The sequence below is a fragment of the Cetorhinus maximus genome, chromosome 12 (genome assembly GCF_964194155.1).
Source record: "Cetorhinus maximus chromosome 12, sCetMax3.hap1.1, whole genome shotgun sequence".
NCBI lineage: Eukaryota > Metazoa > Chordata > Chondrichthyes > Lamniformes > Cetorhinidae > Cetorhinus > Cetorhinus maximus.
The window spans coordinates 60,439,417-60,459,327 of NC_135890.1; the positions used below are offsets into that span (position 1 = coordinate 60,439,417).

At 44.8% G+C, this 19,911-nt stretch overlaps 1 protein-coding gene across 1 annotated transcript in view; it reads left to right on the forward strand.

The window, feature by feature from the left end:
- Positions 1 to 19,911, forward strand: part of cfap54 (cilia and flagella associated 54) — a 264,156-nt gene that overhangs the window by 225,152 nt on the left and 19,093 nt on the right. Inside the window, exons 30-32 of the mRNA XM_078554638.1 lie at positions 8,534 to 8,633; positions 14,949 to 15,032; positions 16,213 to 16,339. Of these exons, the coding sequence (XP_078410764.1) occupies positions 8,534 to 8,633; positions 14,949 to 15,032; positions 16,213 to 16,339 (311 nt within the window). The remainder of the gene's footprint in view (positions 1 to 8,533; positions 8,634 to 14,948; positions 15,033 to 16,212; positions 16,340 to 19,911) is intronic.

The following is a 19,911-nucleotide window of genomic DNA, read 5'->3' on the forward strand; positions in this document are numbered from 1 at the left end:
TCCGGAAGGCTGTAAAGTGCCTAATCAGAAGATGAGGTGCTGTTCCTCCAGTTTGTGTTGAGCTTCACTGGAACATTGCAGCAGGCCAAAGACAGACATGTGGGCATGAGAGCAGGGTGGTGTGTTGAAATGGCAAGCGACAGGAAGGTCTGGGTCATGCTTGTGGACAGACCGAAGGTGTTCTGCAAAGCGGTCACCCAGTCTGTGTTTGGACTCTCCAATGTAGAGGAGACCGCATTGGGAGCAGAGAATGCAGTAGACTAAATTGAGGGAAGTGCTGCTTCACTTGAAAGGAGTGTTTGGGCCCTTGGACGGTGAGGAGAGGGGAAATAAAGGGGTAGGTGTTGCACCTTCTGTGGTTGCATGGGAGGATGCCGTGGGAGGAGGTTTAGGTGTAGGAGGTGATGGAGGAGTGGACCAGGGTGTCCTGGAGGGAATGGTCCCTACGGAATGCCGACGGGGGTTGAAGGGAAGATGTGTTTGGTGGTGGCATCATGCTGGAGTTGGCGGAAATGGCGGAGGATGATCCTTTGAATGCGGAGGTTGGTGGGGTAATAAGTGAGGACAAAGGGGACCCTATCATGGTTCTCGGAGGGAGAGGAAGGTGTGAGGGCGGTTGCGTGGGAGATGGGCCGGACACGGTTGAGGGCCCTGTCAACCACCATGGGTGGAAAACCTTGGTTAAGGAAGAAGGAAGACTTGTCAGAAGAACTGTTTTGGAAAGTGGCATCATTGGAACAGATACGACGGAGGCGAAGGAACTGAGAGAATGGGATGGAGTCCTTACAGGAAGCAGCTGAGGAGCTGTGGTCGAGGTAGCTGTGGGAGTCGGTGGGCTTGTAATGAATATTGGTGGATAGTCTATCATCAGAAATTGAGACAGAGAGGTCAAGGAAGGGAAGGGAAGTGTCAGTGATGGACCATGTGAAAATGATGGAGGGGTGGAAATTGGAAGCAAAGTTCACACATTTTTCCAGGTCCAGACGAGAGCATGAAGTGGCACCGAAGCAGTCACCGATATACTGGAGAAAGAGTTGTGGGAGGGTGCCTGAGTAGGACTGGAACAAGGAATGTTCCACATACTCCATAGACAGGCATAACTGGGGCCCATGCGGGTACCCATGGCCACACCTTTTATTTGGAGGAAGTGAGATGAGCTTAAGGAGAAATTGTTCAGTGAGAGAACAAGTTCAGCCAGAGGGAGGAGAGTAGTGGTAGATGGGGATTGTTCGGGCCTCTGTTCAAGGAAGAAGCGGAGAGCTCTCAGACCATCCCAGTGGGAGATGGAGCTGTAGAGGGATTAGACGTCCATGGTGAAGAGGAGATGGTTGGAGCCAGGGAACTGGAAATTGTTGATATGATGTAGGGTGTCAGAGGAATCACGGATGTAGGTGGGAAGGGACTGGACAAGGGGAGAGAGAATGGAGTCAAGATAGCAAGAAATGAGTTCCGTGGGGCAAGAACAGGCTGACACGATTGGTCGGCCGGGACAGTCCTGTTTGTGGATTTTGGGTAGGAGGTAGCAGCGGGCCGTCCAAGGTTGGGAGACTATTAGGTTGGAAGCTGTGGAGGGAAGGTCGCCAGAGGAGATGAGGTCAGTGACAGTCCCGAAAACAATGGCTTGATATTCAGTGGTGGGGTCATGGTCCAGGGGGAGGTAGGAGGAAGTGTCTGCGAGTTGGCGCTCAGCCTCTGCGAGGTAGAGGTCAGTATGCCATCAACAACAGCACCACCCTTGTCAGCAGGTTTGATGACAAAGTCAGGGTTGGACCTATTTTCACATGGTCCATCACTGGCACTTCCCTTCCCTTCCTTGACCTCTCTGTCTCAATTTCTGGTGATAGACTATCCACCAATATTCATTACAAGCCCACCGACTCCCACAGCTACCTCGACTACAGCTCCTCACACCCTGCTTCCTGTAAGGACTCCATCCCATTCTCTCAGTTCCTTCGCCTCTGTCGTATATGTTCCGATGATGCCACTTTCCAAAACAGTTCTTCTGATATCTCTTCCTTCTTCCTTAACCGAGGTTTTTCACTCACGGTGTTTGACAGGGCCCTCAACCGTGTCTGACCCATCTCCCACGCATCCGCCCTCACACCTTCCTTTCCCTCCCAGAACTGTGATAGGGTCCCCCTTGTCCTCACTTATCACCCCACCAACCTCCGCATTCAAAGGATCATCCTCCGCCATTTCTGCCAACTCCAGCATGATGCCACCACCAAACACATCTTCCCTTCACCCCCCATGTCGGCATTCCGTAGGGACCGTTCCCTCCGGGACACCCTGGTCCACTCCTCAACCTCCTCCCAAGGCTCCCCCCATGCAACCACAGAAGGTGCAACACCTGTCCCTTTATTTCCCCCCTCCTCACCATCCAAAGGCACAAACACTCCTTTCAAGTGAAGCAGCATTTCACTTGCACTTCCCTCAATTTAGTCTACTGCATTCATTGCTCCCAATGCGGTCTCCTCTACATTGGAGAGATCAAACACAGACTGGGTGACCGCTTTGCAGAACACCTTCGGTCTGTCCGCAAGCATGACCCAGACCTTCCTGTCGCGTGCCACTTCAACACACCACCCCTTTCTCATGCCCACATGTCCGTCCTTGGCCTGCTGCAATGTTCCAGTGAAGCTCAACACAAACTGGAGGAACAGCACCTCATCATCCAATTAGGCACTTTACAGCCTTCCGGACTCAACATTGAGTTCAACAACTTCAGATCATGAACTCTCTCCTCCATCCCCACCCCCTTTTTGATCTGCCTTTTTCTAATAATTATTATTATTTTATATGTATATTTTTCTTTTCCCACCTATCTGTATTATGATTTTTAAAATTTATTTCCATCCATTGTTTTATCTCCACCTTTTAGCCTATTTCAATCCCTTCCCCACACCCCACCCCCACTAGGGCCATCTATTACTTGCTCATCCTGCTTTCTACCCTTAATGCCACCATTAGCAAATCCTTTAGCTAATATCACTACTGTCAACACCCCTTTGTCCTTTCGTTTATGACATCTTTGGCAATCTCTCCTTTGCCTCCACCTATCACTGGCCCTCTATCCAGCTCTACCTGTCCCACCCCTCTTAAACAGCTTACATTTCACCACATTTCTATTCCTCTTTAGTTGTGATGAAGAGTCAAACGGACTCGATACGTTAATTCTGTATTCCTCTCCACAGATGCTGTCAGCCCTGTTGTGTTTTTCCAGCAATTTTTGTTTTTGCTTTGCCTGGTGTCTGGTTATGTCTATTGGTTATCATTGCCTTAATGGAGACTAACTTGGGAATTTGTTAAAAGTTATGATAGTAGTAATTTGTAGCCATGTGCATGTGTTTATTTTGTTTTAAAATATAAATGTTTCATTTAGTTTAATATAAAAACTTCTTGAGAACTGGTGGTCTTATTCCTGAATTTAGGGCTGCAACTCAAAACATAGCAACTGAAAATATAGGCTATGACAGTTGTTTAAAATTTCCCTCTGGGATTTTAAATAATTCAGCCTTTACAAACTGCTGTGTCATAACAATTACCATAACTATGAATTAATTATGCTACAGCAGGAACAAGTGTCATGGCCTTCCCTTGGTTTTAAGTCATACTGGCCTTGTGTTTGTTTGCAACCAGTTCCTTTCAAGGAGTGGCAGCAGACAGTGGTCGCCACATTATAGGAAGGATGTGATTGCATTGGAGGGGGTGCAGAGCAGATTCACCAGGATTTTGCCTGGGATGAAACATTTAAGTTATGAAGGAAGGCTGGATAGACTTGGGTTGTTTTCGTTGGAGCAGAGAAGACTGAGGGGCGACTTGATCGAGGTGTACAAGATTATGAGGGGCATGGACAGGGTAGATAGGGAGCAGCTGTTCCCCTTAGTTGAAGGGTCAGTCACAAGGGGGTATAAGTTCAAGGTGAAGGGCAGGAGGTTTAGGGGGGATGTGAGGAAAAAACGTTTTTATCCAGAGGGTGGTGACGGTCTGGAATGCACTGCCTGGAAGGGTGGTGGAGGCGGGTTGCCTCAGATCCTTTAAAAAGTACCTGGATGAGCACTTGGCACGTCATAACATTCAAGGCTATGGGCCAAATGCTGGTAAATGGGATTAGGTAGGTAGGTCAGGTGTTTCTCACGTGTTGGTGCAGACTCGATGGGCCGAAGGGCCTCTTCTGCACTGTGATTCTGTGTGATCTCACAGTCAGCAGCATCACTGCATCACAGTGGTGTCAGATGCTCTATTCAAAAGGAAAAGGGATTACATTGAATTTAAGGTGGATAGTAACTCTCAAGCTTAAAGGGCAGTGAGATTTGTCTCCTTCATTGGATTACCTCAGGTGAATGGGATCATCGATTGCACCCGTGTGACTATCAAGGCACTGACTGACTAGCCAGGGAGGTTCCTCAATAGATAAGGATTCCACTCACTAAACATTCAGCTGGTATGCAGCCACAGCAAGCCTTTATGCAGGTTTGTGCATGATACCCTGGAAGCTGCCATGATGCCTTCATTCTCTGGCAATCACAGGCTGCAACTCTTCATGGAGCCATCAGAAATCTGTGGATGGCTGTTAGCAGATAAGGCTTATCCTGTGGGGAGCTGATTGGTGACTCCAGTGCATTAGCTTGCCATGGAGACTGAGAGAGACATGACAACTGATGGCACCTGATCACAAAGGTCATCATTGTACAGGCCAACAGCCTCCCGCAGATGAGGTGTAGGTGCTTTAACAGGTTGGGGTGTGCCCTCCAGTACACTACCTTAAGGGTCTCGTGCACTGTGGCAGTCTCTGCATAACAAGGCCCTCCAGAGAGGTGTCGACCTTGAAGAGCGAGTAGTGCTGGAATGCCACAACCCCTTAGAGAGAGGAAGAGGAAGAATAGGATGAGAAGGAGGCTGAAAGAAAGATGGAGATGTCATACTGTTAGGCACAGGAGGTGATGTGCTGATCAGGATGGCAGGGATGCTGGCGCCACTCTGATCCAAACAGGTTTCACCTGAGCATGACTCAGTCTGCAGGACATTCAGAGAGGAGCGTCTCCTTCATCTGAGTGAGAGCAAGCATCTGTTAACAACCAAGGTCAGCAACTTTCTAATGGCACAAACACTGCAAGACTTCAGAGTCTCCCTTGACACACTCTTCACCAATGAACTCCTTTGCTTTGCTAACCTTATTTTTCACTCTATTGCTTTCACTATGATGAAATAAAAACACATGGGCTGGATTTTATGGAGCACTGTGTTCCCAGCACCTCCCCCCAACCTGACTAAAAAATCAGCTGGGAGCCTGCCTGCGATAAAGCTGGTTACCCCACAGCCATTTAACGCTTGGCGGGGCGTTAATCAGCTGAGAGCAAGATTCCATCCCAATCTTTAGAGTAGGTTCCGCCTTATAGAGCTGTCTACCAATCGGATTGGCTGGCAGCTCTGTAGTCCCAGCGGCGGCAGGTTCGAGGAGGAGGTTATGGAGGCTGGACTTCAGGTATGTCCAGGATATCACTGGGGCCCCAGCGATGGGGGGTTGTGATGATGTGGGGTGGGTTTGAGAGGCCGGGGGGAGGGTGGATGGGTATCATGACCTTGCCTTCAATGGGGACCCCCAAAGAATGCATCCTGGCCAAACGCCAGCCTGCACAGCTAAAGCGACTGGGTAACCCACTAGGCGTGGGCCTCCACCTGCTGCAGCGGGGCGGATTGAGGCCTTTAACGGGCCATTAATTGGCCACCTAAGGGCCTCAATAGGCCCAAAGGTGGATGGGCTGTCCAATACCTCCACTGCCCCTTGTAAAATTGGAGGCAGGTCGGGGATGGGTGTAGGCGTTGGGCAAGCCACAGGCTGCATTTTATGAGGCCCCTGTCTTCAGACCTGCTAGCGGGGAAACGTAAAATCCAGCCCACAAGTTTGCCTTAGTGTCACATACCCAGTACTTTATTATTTAGCAATTTAATATTATTTACAGCAGAAACACCCAATTGACTAACACCTGTCATCACTGACACGGTGACCTCCGCACGGCCACTTCTATAAATTGTTGCCCTTGTGGCTGAGGATGAGGTGAAGGCAGACTGCTGGCTAATGTCTGTCTGGGATTGAGACGCCCATGCAGTTGGCCTCGGTGTAGAGGTGCTAGGCCGGGGGAGGGTTGCCTCCAAAGGCTTCTGCACTGGCATCAGTGCAGGGGCAGCCTCTGTCACAAAGTGTAACTCTATGGATGCTTCACCCATCAGAGAAGCCATGGAGATGGCTGGTGATGATGGAGCCTCATGAAGGGTGGACGCCTCATTACCATCTCTTGCATCCTCAGCCCTTTCATGCAACCTCTCCAGCTGCACCTAGCCCTGTGGGGAACAAAAGCGAAATTGGTTGTGAGAAATCAGCAAAATTAAAAGTTACTGCTGCTACCTAAAATAATTAGATGACAGATTGTGCATTGGCAACTTGTTGCATGGGGAGGATTGCAATGCATCCTCTGAACCTGGCGATGTTGAGATCTTTTCACCTTGTCTGTGTTGGACCCCCATTTCTCCATCTCTAACATCTCAGCGGCTTGCCACTCTGGTCAGATCAAGGGCCAGCTCATCAAAACTCACCAGTGATGTGAGCTGGAGAACCTCATTATCCAAACATACCCTCTTGCTTTCCTGGTGTTGTACTCCCATTTGGTCTGCAAGGTGAAGAAAGATGCTATTAGGACAATGCCTCCCTCCATCACCACTTAGAGTTTTTATTTGCATAAGATGTTGCAGTCTTCACTCTAGCCCACTATCTAAAAGGACTGGGGTTATGAACTATGCGAATGGGTCATCAATGTTGTTGAGATGAACTCTCTGCAACCTCAGGATGCCCCTCTCCTGGCATTCTGGTGACTGTTGACCAGGAGGCATGCCATCTGGGTCTATCTTTGGACTCATCTTTCTAGACCTAAGCTGGTCATTGAAATGACTTCTGCATTGGACTCAGTTACTTCCCACACTCCTCTGCTGCTGACCTCATGAGCCAGTTCCAGCCATGCCTTTTTGCTCAGCCTTGCAGGCTTTCTCGTGCCTCAGGGAAAAGGATATGTCTGTATGCTGTCACTGCCTCCAGCAACACCTTGTGAGAAAAACGGAGAGTTGCCCCGGCATGGGAGCCTTCTCTGTCCACCTTCCACTGCTCAGATACTCTTTCCAGCCTTGAGACGACAGCAATCACGGCAATGGTTTTCACTCGCACTTTAAATTGGGCCATTGCCTCATGTTTTCTACCTCTTTCTCACGCATACTGTTGCTAATTGGATGGTAAATGCGACTTTGGCCCAATTAAGTTAATTTTCAATTATATTTAATCACATTCAGTGGTGTGTTTATTGCTGACATGGCGCAGGGTCATGACCTGGAAATTAACTTGACGTTAGTGTCCTAACCCCAGAATTGAAATCTTGCTCAATATGTCAGAGTGCCAATTTGCTATACCTAATCCATGTTTCTGACTTTCTACTTGTTAAAATAATTGAGTGTGATTCTTAAGCCAAGTCACAGCTACTTAGGCATTCAATGATGCCTCTTGCAGGCAAATATTTAATTAAGGCATAGTCCAGAAAGAGCCTGACAAGATGATTGATTACAACGCCGAGATCTGGGAGCTAAAAATAAGAAGATTACCTATTGGACAACAAACCTTTTATTGAGGGTTGTCCAGAAATAGGAGTACTATTTAAGTCTTGGACAGACTTGGAATTTATAGACATTTAAGAGTTTTTGAGGAAAAAGGTAGTGTTTACTTCAAAGGATAAAATAAGCAATGGTGACTGTTTTGACAACAACAGAATTTCATTTGTAATCAAAAAGGGTATCAAGTGGGTATGTGAAAAGTAAAAATTGGTAGTTGTTGGCTAGAATTCTGAGATTGTATGTTGTGCCAGGGACCGGAGACTAACCAATGTAAAGAGGAGAGAAAGGGAAACCAGCTAACTAGAGACTGGCTAGTCTTATAGCAGTTGTGGGAAATCTCTTAGAATTCATAATTCAAGGTAAAATAGTGAACATTTAGAGATGCATGGGATAATATAGGACCACCCTCCATATTTAAAGTATAATTGTTACTTTTATGTTGATGAATATAATTTTTGTAAAATACTACATAATGTTAATCTGTTTAGAAATGCGCAGTGCCAGAACCTGTCAAATGCTTTGGAGATGACCCAAAGCAATGACAAATACAGCAGTGTGTAAGAGCAGAATTCCAGAGGTTCATAATTCAGGCAACAAAATCATTAATGCAGTGACTATACAGAACACCACAGTTGGTCAGTGGTTGAAAAGGCAAAGCCATGAGTATAAAATTAAGAAAAATTAGCCTTTTAATTCAAGATTTAAGTGTGTAGAGGTGTATGGTTGGATGGAAAATATTTTTGTGGAATTACTTGAAAGCTTTAAAGATATAAATCATGCATATGAGAGTTCCTTTCCATTGAAATGGCCTCTTTCAATATAAACAGAATAAGCAACCATCTGACTTTTTTCTAAATATTCTCACACTTTGTTTTTTTAGAACAAATGGGAAAGCACCATTGACCAACAGAAATTAGCCATTGAGAACTCTATGCAGATGAAGGCAATGGATGAAGTTTTGGCTGATCTGAAAAAGGAAGGTAGAAAACTTTGTACAAAGTTTTGTAACTACATTTTGGCAAAGTATGATGTTTCTGGACAGTTTTTACTGCTCAAAATTTGTAGTAAAGCTGTACACTTATCTCTCATTTAGTACTCCTAATGTGTTCCTAACAAACGGTGTGCTAAATAAAAATGTGCTTAACGAAAATCACTTTCCCATAAGAAAACATCCTGACCTGTAATATTTACATTAAAAACCTATTGGCTGATTTGAACATAAGTGGCACAAAATCCTCTTACCACTCTTACTAACTAATGACCTTTACTAACTTACTACTCTATCTACTTATTACCCGCTAACCTCTTCCCGCCACTTACATGCTGCTGCTCTCCCGGCCCCCTCAATCCCTCCCACTTGCTGCTTCTTTCTCCCTCCTATTCTCTGCTTCCCTCTTCCGACCTCCTCAATGCTTCCTCTCGCCACCTAACTTGCTCCCTCCTGCCCACTCCCTCCCTCTTGCCTCCCCACTTCTGAGCCCTCACTCACAGCATTGTTAAATGTGGTCATTGGTTATGGTCCATGTAGGTACCAACATCATAGGTAGGACTAGGAACGAGGTTCTGCGTAAAGTATATGAGGAGCTAGGCACTAAATTAAAAAGCAGAACTTCAAAGGCAATAATCTCTGGATTATTACCTGAGCCACGCGCAAATTGGCGTGGGTTAATTAAGATTAGAGAGATGAATGTGTGGCATAGTGGAATTGTCTCTGGACTGGTAATCTAGTGTAATGCTCTGGGGACCTGGGTTTGAATCCCACTACAGCAGATTGTGGAATTTGAATTCAATAAGTATCTGGAATTAAAAGTCTGATGACCATGAAACTATTGTCGATTGTCGTAAAAACCTATCTGGTTCACTAATGCCCTTTAGGGAAGGAAATCTGCTGACCTTACCTGGTCTGGCCTACATGTGACTCCAGACCCACAGCAATGTGGTTGACTCTTAAAAATGTCCTTTGAACAATGGGCAATAAATGCTGGCTTAGCCAGTGACGCCCACATCCCACAAATGAATTAAAAAAAACTAGTTTAAACAAGGAACTCCAAGATATTAAAATGAGTAAAAAAATAGTGCTAGAAAAATTAATGGGACTTAAAGTAGATAAATCCCCTGGACATAGGAGCAAGAGTAGGCCATTCAGCCCATTGAGCATGCTCCACCATTCAGTACAATCATGGCTGATCATTCACTTCAATGCCTTTTCCTACACTATTCCCAAATCCCATTTTGTTAGTGGTGTTTGGAAATCTGTCAACCTCTGCTTTAAACATACCCAATGACTGAGCTTCCACAGCCTTCTGGGTTAGAGAATTCCAAAGATTCACAACTTTCTGAGTAAAGAAATTTCCCCTCATCTCTGTCCTAAGTGGCTTCCCCCTTATTTTGAAAGTGTGTGCCCTGGTTCTAGACTCCCCAACCAGGGGAAGCATCTTACCTGCATCTTCTCTGTCTATCCCTTTAAGTACTTTGTAGGTTTCAATGAGATCACTTCTCATTCTTCGAAACTTTCAAGAATACAGGTCCAGTATCCCCAATCTCTATTCATAGGACAGTCCTGCCATCCCAGGAACAAGTCTGGTGAACCTTTGTTGCACTTCCTCTATGGCAGTAATATTCTACCTAAGGTAAGTAGACCAAAACTGCACACACTACTCCAGGTCGAACCAGGATTCTATACAATTGAAGCAAGACTTCGCTACTTCTGTACTCAAATCCTCCTGTGATAAAGGCTAACATACCATTAGCCTTCCAGTTGCTTGCTGTGCCTGCATGTTAGCTTTCAGTGACTTATTGATGAGGACACCCAGGTCCCTTTGTACCTCTACATTTTCTAATCTCTTACCATTTAAGAAATACCCTGCACATCTGTTCCTCCTACCAAAATGGATAGCCTCACATTTTTCAAAATTATATTCCACCTGCCATGTTCTTGCCCACTCACTTAGTCTGTCCAAATCCCCTTGAAGCCGCTTTACAGCTTCCTCACAACACAGGTTCCCATCGAGCTTTGTGTCATCTGTAAACTTGGAAATATTTTGTTTGGTCCCCACATCCAAATCATTGATATATATTGTGAACAGCTGGGGCCCAAGTACTGATCCTTGCGGCACCCCACTAGTCACAACCTGCCAACGCGAGAATGACCTGTTTATTCCTACTCTCTGTTTTCTGTCTGTTAACCAGTCCTTAATCCATGGCAGTATATTACCTTCTATCCCATGTGCTTTAATTTTGCTAACCAACCTCCTGTGGGGGACTTTATCAAAAGCCTTCTGAAAATTCAAGTACACTACATCCACCAACTCCCCTTTGTCAATTCTGTCAGTAACACCCTCAAAAAACTCCCATGGGTGCACCAAATATGACTTTCCATTCATAAATCCATGTTGACCATGTCCAATCAGATCATTATTATCCAAGTGTCCATTTATCACACCCTTTAGAATAGATTTTAGCATTTTCCCTACTGCTGATGTAAGGCTAACAGGTTTGTAGTTCCACATTTTCTCTCTTCCCCCCCTCCTTCTTAAATAGTGGGGTGACATTTGCTACCTTCCAATCTGCAGGAACCGTTCCTGAATCTAAAGAATTTTGGAAGATGATCACCAATGCATCATCCAGTATCTCCATAGCTACCTCTTTCAACACTCTGAATGTAGAATATCAGGTCCCAGGGACTTATCAACTTTCAGTCCCATTAATTTCTCCAAAACAACTTTCTTACTTATACTAATTTCCTTCAATTCCTCATTCTCCCTAGTTCCTTGGATCTCTAATTCTGGGAGATTTCTTGTATCTTCCTCAGTGAAGGCAGGCACAAAGTAATCATTTAGCTTCTCTGCCATTTCTCTATCCCCCATTGTAAACTCCTGAGAATGTATGTAATAGACCCACATTTGTTTTAGCCAAATGTTTCCTTTCTGCATACTTTTAGAAGCTTTTACAATACGATTTTATTATTTTTGATAGTTTACATTCATATTCTGTTCTCCCTTTCTTTATCAATTTCTTGGTCCTCCTTTGCTGTATTCTAAAATCTTCTGAATCCTCAGGTTCACTACTATTTCTGTTCTGGCAACTTTATAGACCCTTTCTTTTAATCTTATACAATTCTTAACTTCCTTTGTTAGCCACTGATGATCTGCGTCCCAGAGTGTTAAAAGAGTTTGCTGCAGAGATAACAGATACATCGGTGGTCATCTTTCAAAATTATATATACTCTGGAAGGTTCCTGCAGATTGGAAGGTGGCAAATGTAACCCCATTATTTAAGAAAGGAGGGAGAAACAAAACTGGGAACGACAGACCTGTTAGCCTGACATCAGTAGTAGAGAAAATGCTGGAGCCTATAATAAAGGATGTGATAACAGGACACTTAGAAAATAATGGTAGGATTGGGCAGTCAACATGGATTTATGAAAGGGAAATCATATTTAACAAGCCTGTTGGAGTTTTTTGAGGATGTAACTAGCAGATAAGGAGAACTGTAGATGTAGTATATTTAGATTTTAAGAAAGCTTTTGATAAGGTCCCATACAAGATGTTAGTAAACAGAACTTAACCCTTGGGATTGAGGGTAATATTCTGGCATGGATTGAGAACTGGTTAACAGACAGAAAACAGAGTGTAGGAATAAATGGGTCACTCTCAGTTTGGCAGGCTGTGACTGGTAGGGTACCACAGGGATCAGTGCTTGGGTCCCAGCTATTCACAATCTTTATCAATGATTTGGATGTGGGCATTAAATGTAATATTTCCAATTTTGCAGATGACCGAAAACTAGGTGGAAGTGTAAGTTGTGAGGAAGGTGCAAAGACGCTGCAAGGGGATTTGGAGAGGCTAAGCGAATGGGCAAAGATTTAGCAGATGGAATACAATGTGGAGAAATGTGAGGTTATCCACTTTGGTAGGAAAAACAGAAATACAGAGTATTTCTTAAATGACCAGAGCCTGGGAAGTGCTGAATTTCAAAAGGACTTGGGTGTTCTTGTTCATGAGTCACTGAAAGCTAATATGCAGGTACAGCAAGCAACTAAGAAGGCAAATGGTATGTTGGTCTTTATTAGAAGAGGATTTGAGTATAGGAGTAAAGATGTCTTACTGCAATTATATACAGCCTTAGTAAGACCACACCTGGAGCATTGTTTGCAGTTTTGGCTTTTTTACCTAAGGAAATATATATTTGCCTTGGAGAGAGTGTCATTAAAGTTCACTAAATTAATTCCTGGGACGGAGGACTTGTCCTTTGAAGAAATATTAAGTAGACTGGGCCTTTATTCTCAGGAGCTCAGAAGAATGAGAGGTGCTCTCATTCAAATATACAAAATTCTTGCAGGGCTCGTCAGGGTAGATGCAGGAAAGATGTGGGGGCCTAGAGCCAGGAACACAGTGTCAAAATAAGGGGCAGGCCATTTAGGACTGAGATGTGGAGGAATTTCTTCATTCGGAGGGCGGTGAATCTTTGGAATTCTCTGACCCAGAAGGCTGTGAAGGCTCAGTTGTTGAGTATGTTCAAGACTGAGATCGATAGATTTCTGCATATTATATCAAGGAATACGGGGACAGCGCAGGAAAATGGGGTTGAAGTAGAAGATCAGCCATGATGTGATTGAATCACAGAATAACAGAATTGTTATGGTGTAGAAGGAGGCCATTTGGCCCATCGTGTCTGCTCCGGCTCTCTGAGCATTTTAACTTAGTGCCAATCTCTTGCCTTTTCCCTGTAACCCTGCACATTGTTTCTATTTAAATAATCATCCAATGCCCTCTTGAATGCCTCAATTGAACCTGCCTCTACCACACTTCCAGGCAGTGCATTCCAAACCCTAACTACTCCCTGTGTGAAAAAAATTTTTCTTACCTCGCATTTACTTCTTTTGCAAAACACTATAAAACTGTGCCCTCTGGTTCTCGACCCGTTTATGAGTGGGAACTGTTTCTCCCTAACTACTCTGTCCAGACCCCTCATCATTTTGAAAATTTCTATCAAGTCTCCCCTTAGCCTTCTCCTCTCCAAGGAAAACAGTCCCAACTTCTCCAATCTTTCCTCATAACTGAAGTGTCTCATCCCTAGAACCATTCTCGTATACCTCTTCAGCACTCTCTCCAGTGCGTTCACATCCTTCCTATGGTGTGGCGCCCAGAACTGTCCACAATACTCCAGCTGATGTTTAACCAGTGTCTTATATAAGTTCATCACAACTTCCCTGCTCTTGTACTCTATGCCCTTATTAATGAAGCCTATAATACTGTATGCTTTAAAAACAACTCTACCTGTCCTGCCACCTTTAATGACTTATGTACAAATACACCCAGGTCTCTCTGCTCCTATACACCCTTTAGAATAGTATACTTTATTTTATACTGTTTCTCCATGTTCTTTGTACCAAAGTGTACCATCTCAAACTTCTCCGCATTGAACTTCATCTGCCACCTGCCTGCCCACTCCGCCAATGTGTCAATGCCCTTTTGATGTTCTACACTGTCCTCCTCACAGTGTACAATTCTCCCAAGTTTTGTGTCGTCTACAAACTTTGAAATTGCCCTCTACACACCAAGATCTAGATCACTTATATATATCAGGAAAACCAAGGGTCCCAATATCGATCCTTGTGGAACTCCATTACAAACCTTCTTCCAGCTCGAAAAATACCCATTAACTATTACCCTCTGTTTCCTATCCCTCAGCCAATTTTGTATCCACATTGCTACTGTTCCTTCTATTCCATGACCTATAACTTTCCTCACAAGTCTGTTGTGTGGCACTTTTTGGAAGTCCATATACACCACATCAACTGCCTTGCCCTCATCAATCATCTCTAATACCTCTTCGAAAAAGTCTAGCGAGTAAGTTAGACATGATTGAATGGCGGAGCATGCTCAAAGGGCTGAATGACCTACTCCTGCTCCTATTTCTTATGTTCTTCTGTTCTTATTATCACATTGCTGCTTGTGGAACCTAGCTGTGGACAAATTTACTGCCATATTTCCCACATATCAAAAACCACTTCATTAGCTGTAAAATGCTTTGGGACATCAGGAAGTTGTTTTTTTTTTCTTTTATTGTTGTTCTTTATCACTGTATTTGCAATTTTGCTATTAATATTCAACTTGGGTAATCTGTTCCTTTTATGTTTCCACATTTCATTAATTAATTGATCTACTAATTAACATTTCTAGAATGTATTAGACAAATTTTGGATTAATATCCAATTAGTTTCCACTTTTGTAATTGTGATGAATTCCTAAGTTAATGATATATTTCTTCTCCATTTTAAATTATTTTTCCAGAGAAACCAGAAGCATTGTCTGGAAGTGAAGCTGTGATTTACACAACCATCTTATTTGCACCTATAAATACTGCTTACAATGCAGGTCGAACATTTCATCTTTGTGACACTTTAAATAATTCAATTATATTTGAATATTATATGGTAAATTTTCATACTATATATCTCTGACAATCACTGGGACCATGCCTATTGGGAACCTCCACCGCTGACCCCAGGGGGGACGTTTTCCAAAGTTTGGGCACAGTCCATGCCCTTGGCAGCTGCCCACAACCTTGGGAGATGGTGGGTGAGAAATCAGAGCAAATGTGGATGTGTTGAAAGAATATTGAGTTGGATTAGGGAGGTGATCCTGTCACTTTCTAACTCAATGATGCGACCACAGTTAGAATACTGTGTACAGTTTTAGTTGCAGAGGTACAAAAAGGATGGGCGGAACCTTGTCATAGAGGTCTGCAGCACAGAAAAAGGCCCTTCGGCCCATTGAGTCTGCGCTGCTCAAACAAGCAGCTAACTATTCTAATTCTATTTTTCAGCACTATGCACATAGCCTTGTATGCCATGGCATCGCAAGTGCACATCCAAATACTTCTTAAATGTTATGAGGGTTTCTGCCTCTACCACCCTTTCAGGCAGTGAGTTCCAGATTCCCACCACCCTCTGGGTGAAAAAACTCTTCCTCACAACCCCTCTAAACCTCCTGCCCCTTACCTTAAATCTATGCCCCCTGGTTATTGATCCCTCCACCAAGGGGAAAAGTTCCTTCCTGTCTTGACCTTGTGCTGTCCACTGTGGTGGGTTTGCTTTTGGGGGGCATTTAATCGAGTGGGAGGGTGGCAGGTGGGGAAGCCTTCCCACCTTTACACCAATTAAGTCCATGGCGGGAAAGCCATGGACAGGGCATATTCAGGAATGGTGTTGCAAGAGTCTGAATCGGCTGGAAGGTATAATTCTGTGAGTTTGACTATGTAAAGTGATTGCATGACTGATCAGTGAGTCATCTCTCCCATTATTTGCACAAACTTCCAGTTGTCAATGAGGAGGACTTTGCATTGTTGACTGGGCTGGGCCTTTGTCATATCTGAATCCAGTGCCTTGATTGATCATGGTGGGCCATCCGGTTTTATTCTTCATAATTTGCCATGTTCTTGCTTGTATAATGTATATTGATCTGGCAGAGTAACCCTGTAAGAAATATGATTGGATTTCCAACCAACAGAAACATTATCTTGTTGAAAGCCATTTTAATATCTCCTCTGTTATAGTCATGAAGCTTAAAGACAAAAGTCGATTCCTGGAATATTTTGTACTGTTGCTGCACAGACTGGTACAAAAGGAGCATTTTGCACACATATCAAATTGGGAGATTGAAGTTGTCGGGTTTCTACGAAAGTAAGCACATTTCTACTTAAATGAAACACCTCTAATTAATGTTCATAAACATGAGCAAATTGGAAAATGTCCTATGTTGCCCAAAAAGTTGTTTTTCACTCTAGAAGAAAATTTGCTTTGACAAGCCGAATCTCCAATTTGATTTGCCTCTGGTTAGTATTGTAAGTATCCCATTGGAAAGAAAGGCTACAAGCCAACATGAACATTTTCAGAAAAAGAGAAATGATAGACATTTGTAACTTTCTGTTAGGAATTGTTAATTTTTTAACCAATGGCTGGGATTTTCCGCCCCCGATCGGTGGTGAGATCGGAGAATCTTGCGAGAAGACCCGAGTCGTGTTCCCCAACAACGTAAATCCAGGACAGGATTGTTCCCTCCCTCTGTCGATGGCGGGCTGCGTTTCCTGCTGTCGAACGTTGGGGACTTAATTTTAATAAATTTGCATATCATTGTTGTGGCCACACGCCGGAATCATCCTCCCATGTCATATTTAAATCCCACGTTGGCCTCATTTACAAATGACTTGAAAAGGCGTGCACCTGGTGACCTCAACTTCGAGGGGAACTTGGAAGTGGATGCACATAACTTAGCACTCACGATGATCCCAGCAGCTGTACAGATTCTCGGGGGGCGGGGGCAAAGGCATGTCTCTGCAGCGGTTTCTTCATGGCTGGCTTGTGGTGCCAAGGCAAGGGTGGAGTGCAAGGGGGGAAGGGGGAAAAGGCAACCTCAGGGCAAGGGCAACAGTGCTGGGGAGGGGGTTCATGGCTGCACCAACTGAAGTTTGAGCGCATGTGTGGGGTGGTGGGGGTGGTGGAAGAAGGAAGAAATGGCCAGACTTATGGCAAAACATGTCAAAGATGAGCAATCCACTGCAGCTGAAAGCGTTTAGCTTGCGCTTGATTGTCATACTTGGAGTCAGCCTAGTCAAGCAAATGTGCCCACTCAAGAAGCATTAATTCCTCACAGTGCCAGTGATTGCTCCTCTACTGCTAGCTGCGTGCATGCCCACTTCAAACTCGAATGAGTGTTATGGTGCTGAAGAGCCATTGCATGACTGGGTAAGCCTGGGTTTCCTGTTGGGAAAGGTGGCCATCGAACACTGACAGAGGGGTGTGCTTCTAGTCCCTTGCATTATTTTTCAGTTGACATTGAAAAGTTGCCCTCATGGTACAAGTAAACTGTGAAGTCTTGGTATCTAGGTTAGGAAAATGCCTGCGCCTGAGATGAGAGGTCAGGATGCAATTGAGTGACCAAAGCTGCCATCACTTGGTCTTGTGGGAAGTGGAAGGAAGATCACTGCTTCCAGATTAGCGCCAGTTAGATTTTCCATAGGGCGGAATCGTCCCAGATTTGCACTAAATGTGGTTGCAGGCGGGTAATGCAATGGCGGGTTTTCACACCATATTGTCCCAAGCTTGCCACATTATTTATGCATTCTCGGGAAACACTCCGTTTCCATGGCAGGCGGGCTCTCATTCGCCCACCACACCATCACCTCACTGCTTCATCACACCGGGCACCATATTTAAAGTCCAGCCACATCTCAGTGGTTCTAGCCTACGACTGCTGCAGGGAAGATTTCCACGAAAGGCAGGAAGACTGCAGCCCTCAGATTTATCGCTAATGTAACCCCCCTGTTTAAGAAGGGAGTGAGGCAAAAGATGGGAAATTACAGGTCGATTAGCCTGACCTCGGTCGTTGGTAAGATTTCAGAGTCCATTATTAAGGATGAGATTTCAGAATACTTGGAAGTGCATGGTAAAATAGAGCAAAGTCAGCATGGTTTCATCAAGGGGAGGTCATGACTGACAAATCTGTTAGAATTCTTTGAGGAGGTAATGAGCAGGTTAGACAAAGGAGAGCCAATGGATGTTATCTACTTGGACTTCCAGAAGGCCTTTGACAAGGTGCCGCACAGGAGGCTGCCCAGTAAGATAAGAGCTCATGGTGTTAGAGGCAAGGTACTAGCATGAATAGAAGATTGGCTGTCTGGCAGGAGGCAGAGAATGGGGATAAGGGGGTCCTTCTCAGGATGGCGGCTGGTGACTAATGGAGTTCCGCAAGGGTCATTGTTGGGACCACAACTTTTCACTTTATACATTAATGATCTAGATGAAGGAACTGAGGGCATTCTGGCTAAGTTTGTAGTTGATATAAAGATAGGTGGAGGGACAGGTAGTATTGAGGAGGCAGGGAGGCTGCAGAAGGATTTAGACAGCTTAGGAGAATGGGCAAAGAAGTGGCAGATGGAATACAACGTGGGAAGTGTGAGGTCATGCACTTTGGTAGGAAGAATAGAGGCATAGACTATTTTCTAAATGAGGAGAGAATTCAGAAATCCTAGCCCAGGATTCTCTTAAGGTTAACTTGCAGGTTGAGTCGGTAGTTAGGAAGGCAAATGCAATGTTGGCATTTGTTTCGAGAGGACTAGAATATAAAAGCATGGATGTGCCGCTGAGGCTTTATAAGGTGCTGGTCAGACCACATTTAGAATATTGTGAGCAATTTTGGTCCCCGTATCTCAGGAAGGATGTGCTGGCCCTGGAGAGGGTCCAGAGGAGGTTCACGAGAACGATCCCAGGAGTGAAAGGCTTAACATATGAGGAACGTTTTAGGACTCTGGGTTTATACTCGATGGAGTTTAGAAGGATGAGGGGGGATCTGATTGAAACTTACAGAGTACTGAAAGGCCTGGATAGAGTGGACGTGGGGAAGATGTTTCCATTAGTAGGAGAGACTAGGACCCGAGGGCACAGCCTCAGAGTAAAGGGAAGACCTTTTAGAACAGAGATGAGGAGAAACTTCTTTAGCCAGAGAGTGGTGAATCTATGGAATTCATTGCCACAGAAGGCTGTGGAGGCCAGGTCATTGAGTGTATTTAAGACCGAGATAAATAGGTCCTTGATTGGGAAGGGGATCAAAGGTTACGGGGAAAAGGTGGGAGAATGGGGTTGAGAAACTTATCAGTCATGATTGAATGGTGGAGCAGACTCGATGGGCGAATGGCCTAATTTCTGCTCCTATGTCTTATGGTCTTATGGTTTAGTGACGCATCACTGGAACACCTTTTGTATGCCGTGGAGTCCCGCCGGGATGTCCCCTACCCCCGCACTGGCCGCAGGATGAGTAGCGGTGTGACCAACCAGGCTTGGGAGGCGGTGGCAGCGGTGGTCAGTGCTAACACCCTTCAAAAGAAGACAACCTTCCAATGCTGCAAGAGGATGAATGTTCTCCTCCATTCTGCCAGGGTAAGTCACTCTTCTCATCACTCTCAACTCACACACAAACCCATCACACATCTGCAGGAATCTCACTACTGCCAATTCAAGGGACATTACCATTCACTCTCTCACACAAATACCATCATTGTCCTCATCCCGTCCATGGGACCACTCATCACCCACACATGCCAGGCATACTTGTCATTTGGCCTGGCAGGCATCCTGCTTACACTCTCTCCATCTCTATTCATGCAGGACAGGCTGGCACACAACAGGAGGGAGAGCTGCAGACAGGTGGAAGAATGCCTGAAATCAAGGCCCTCACGGACTTTGAAAGCAGAGCCATC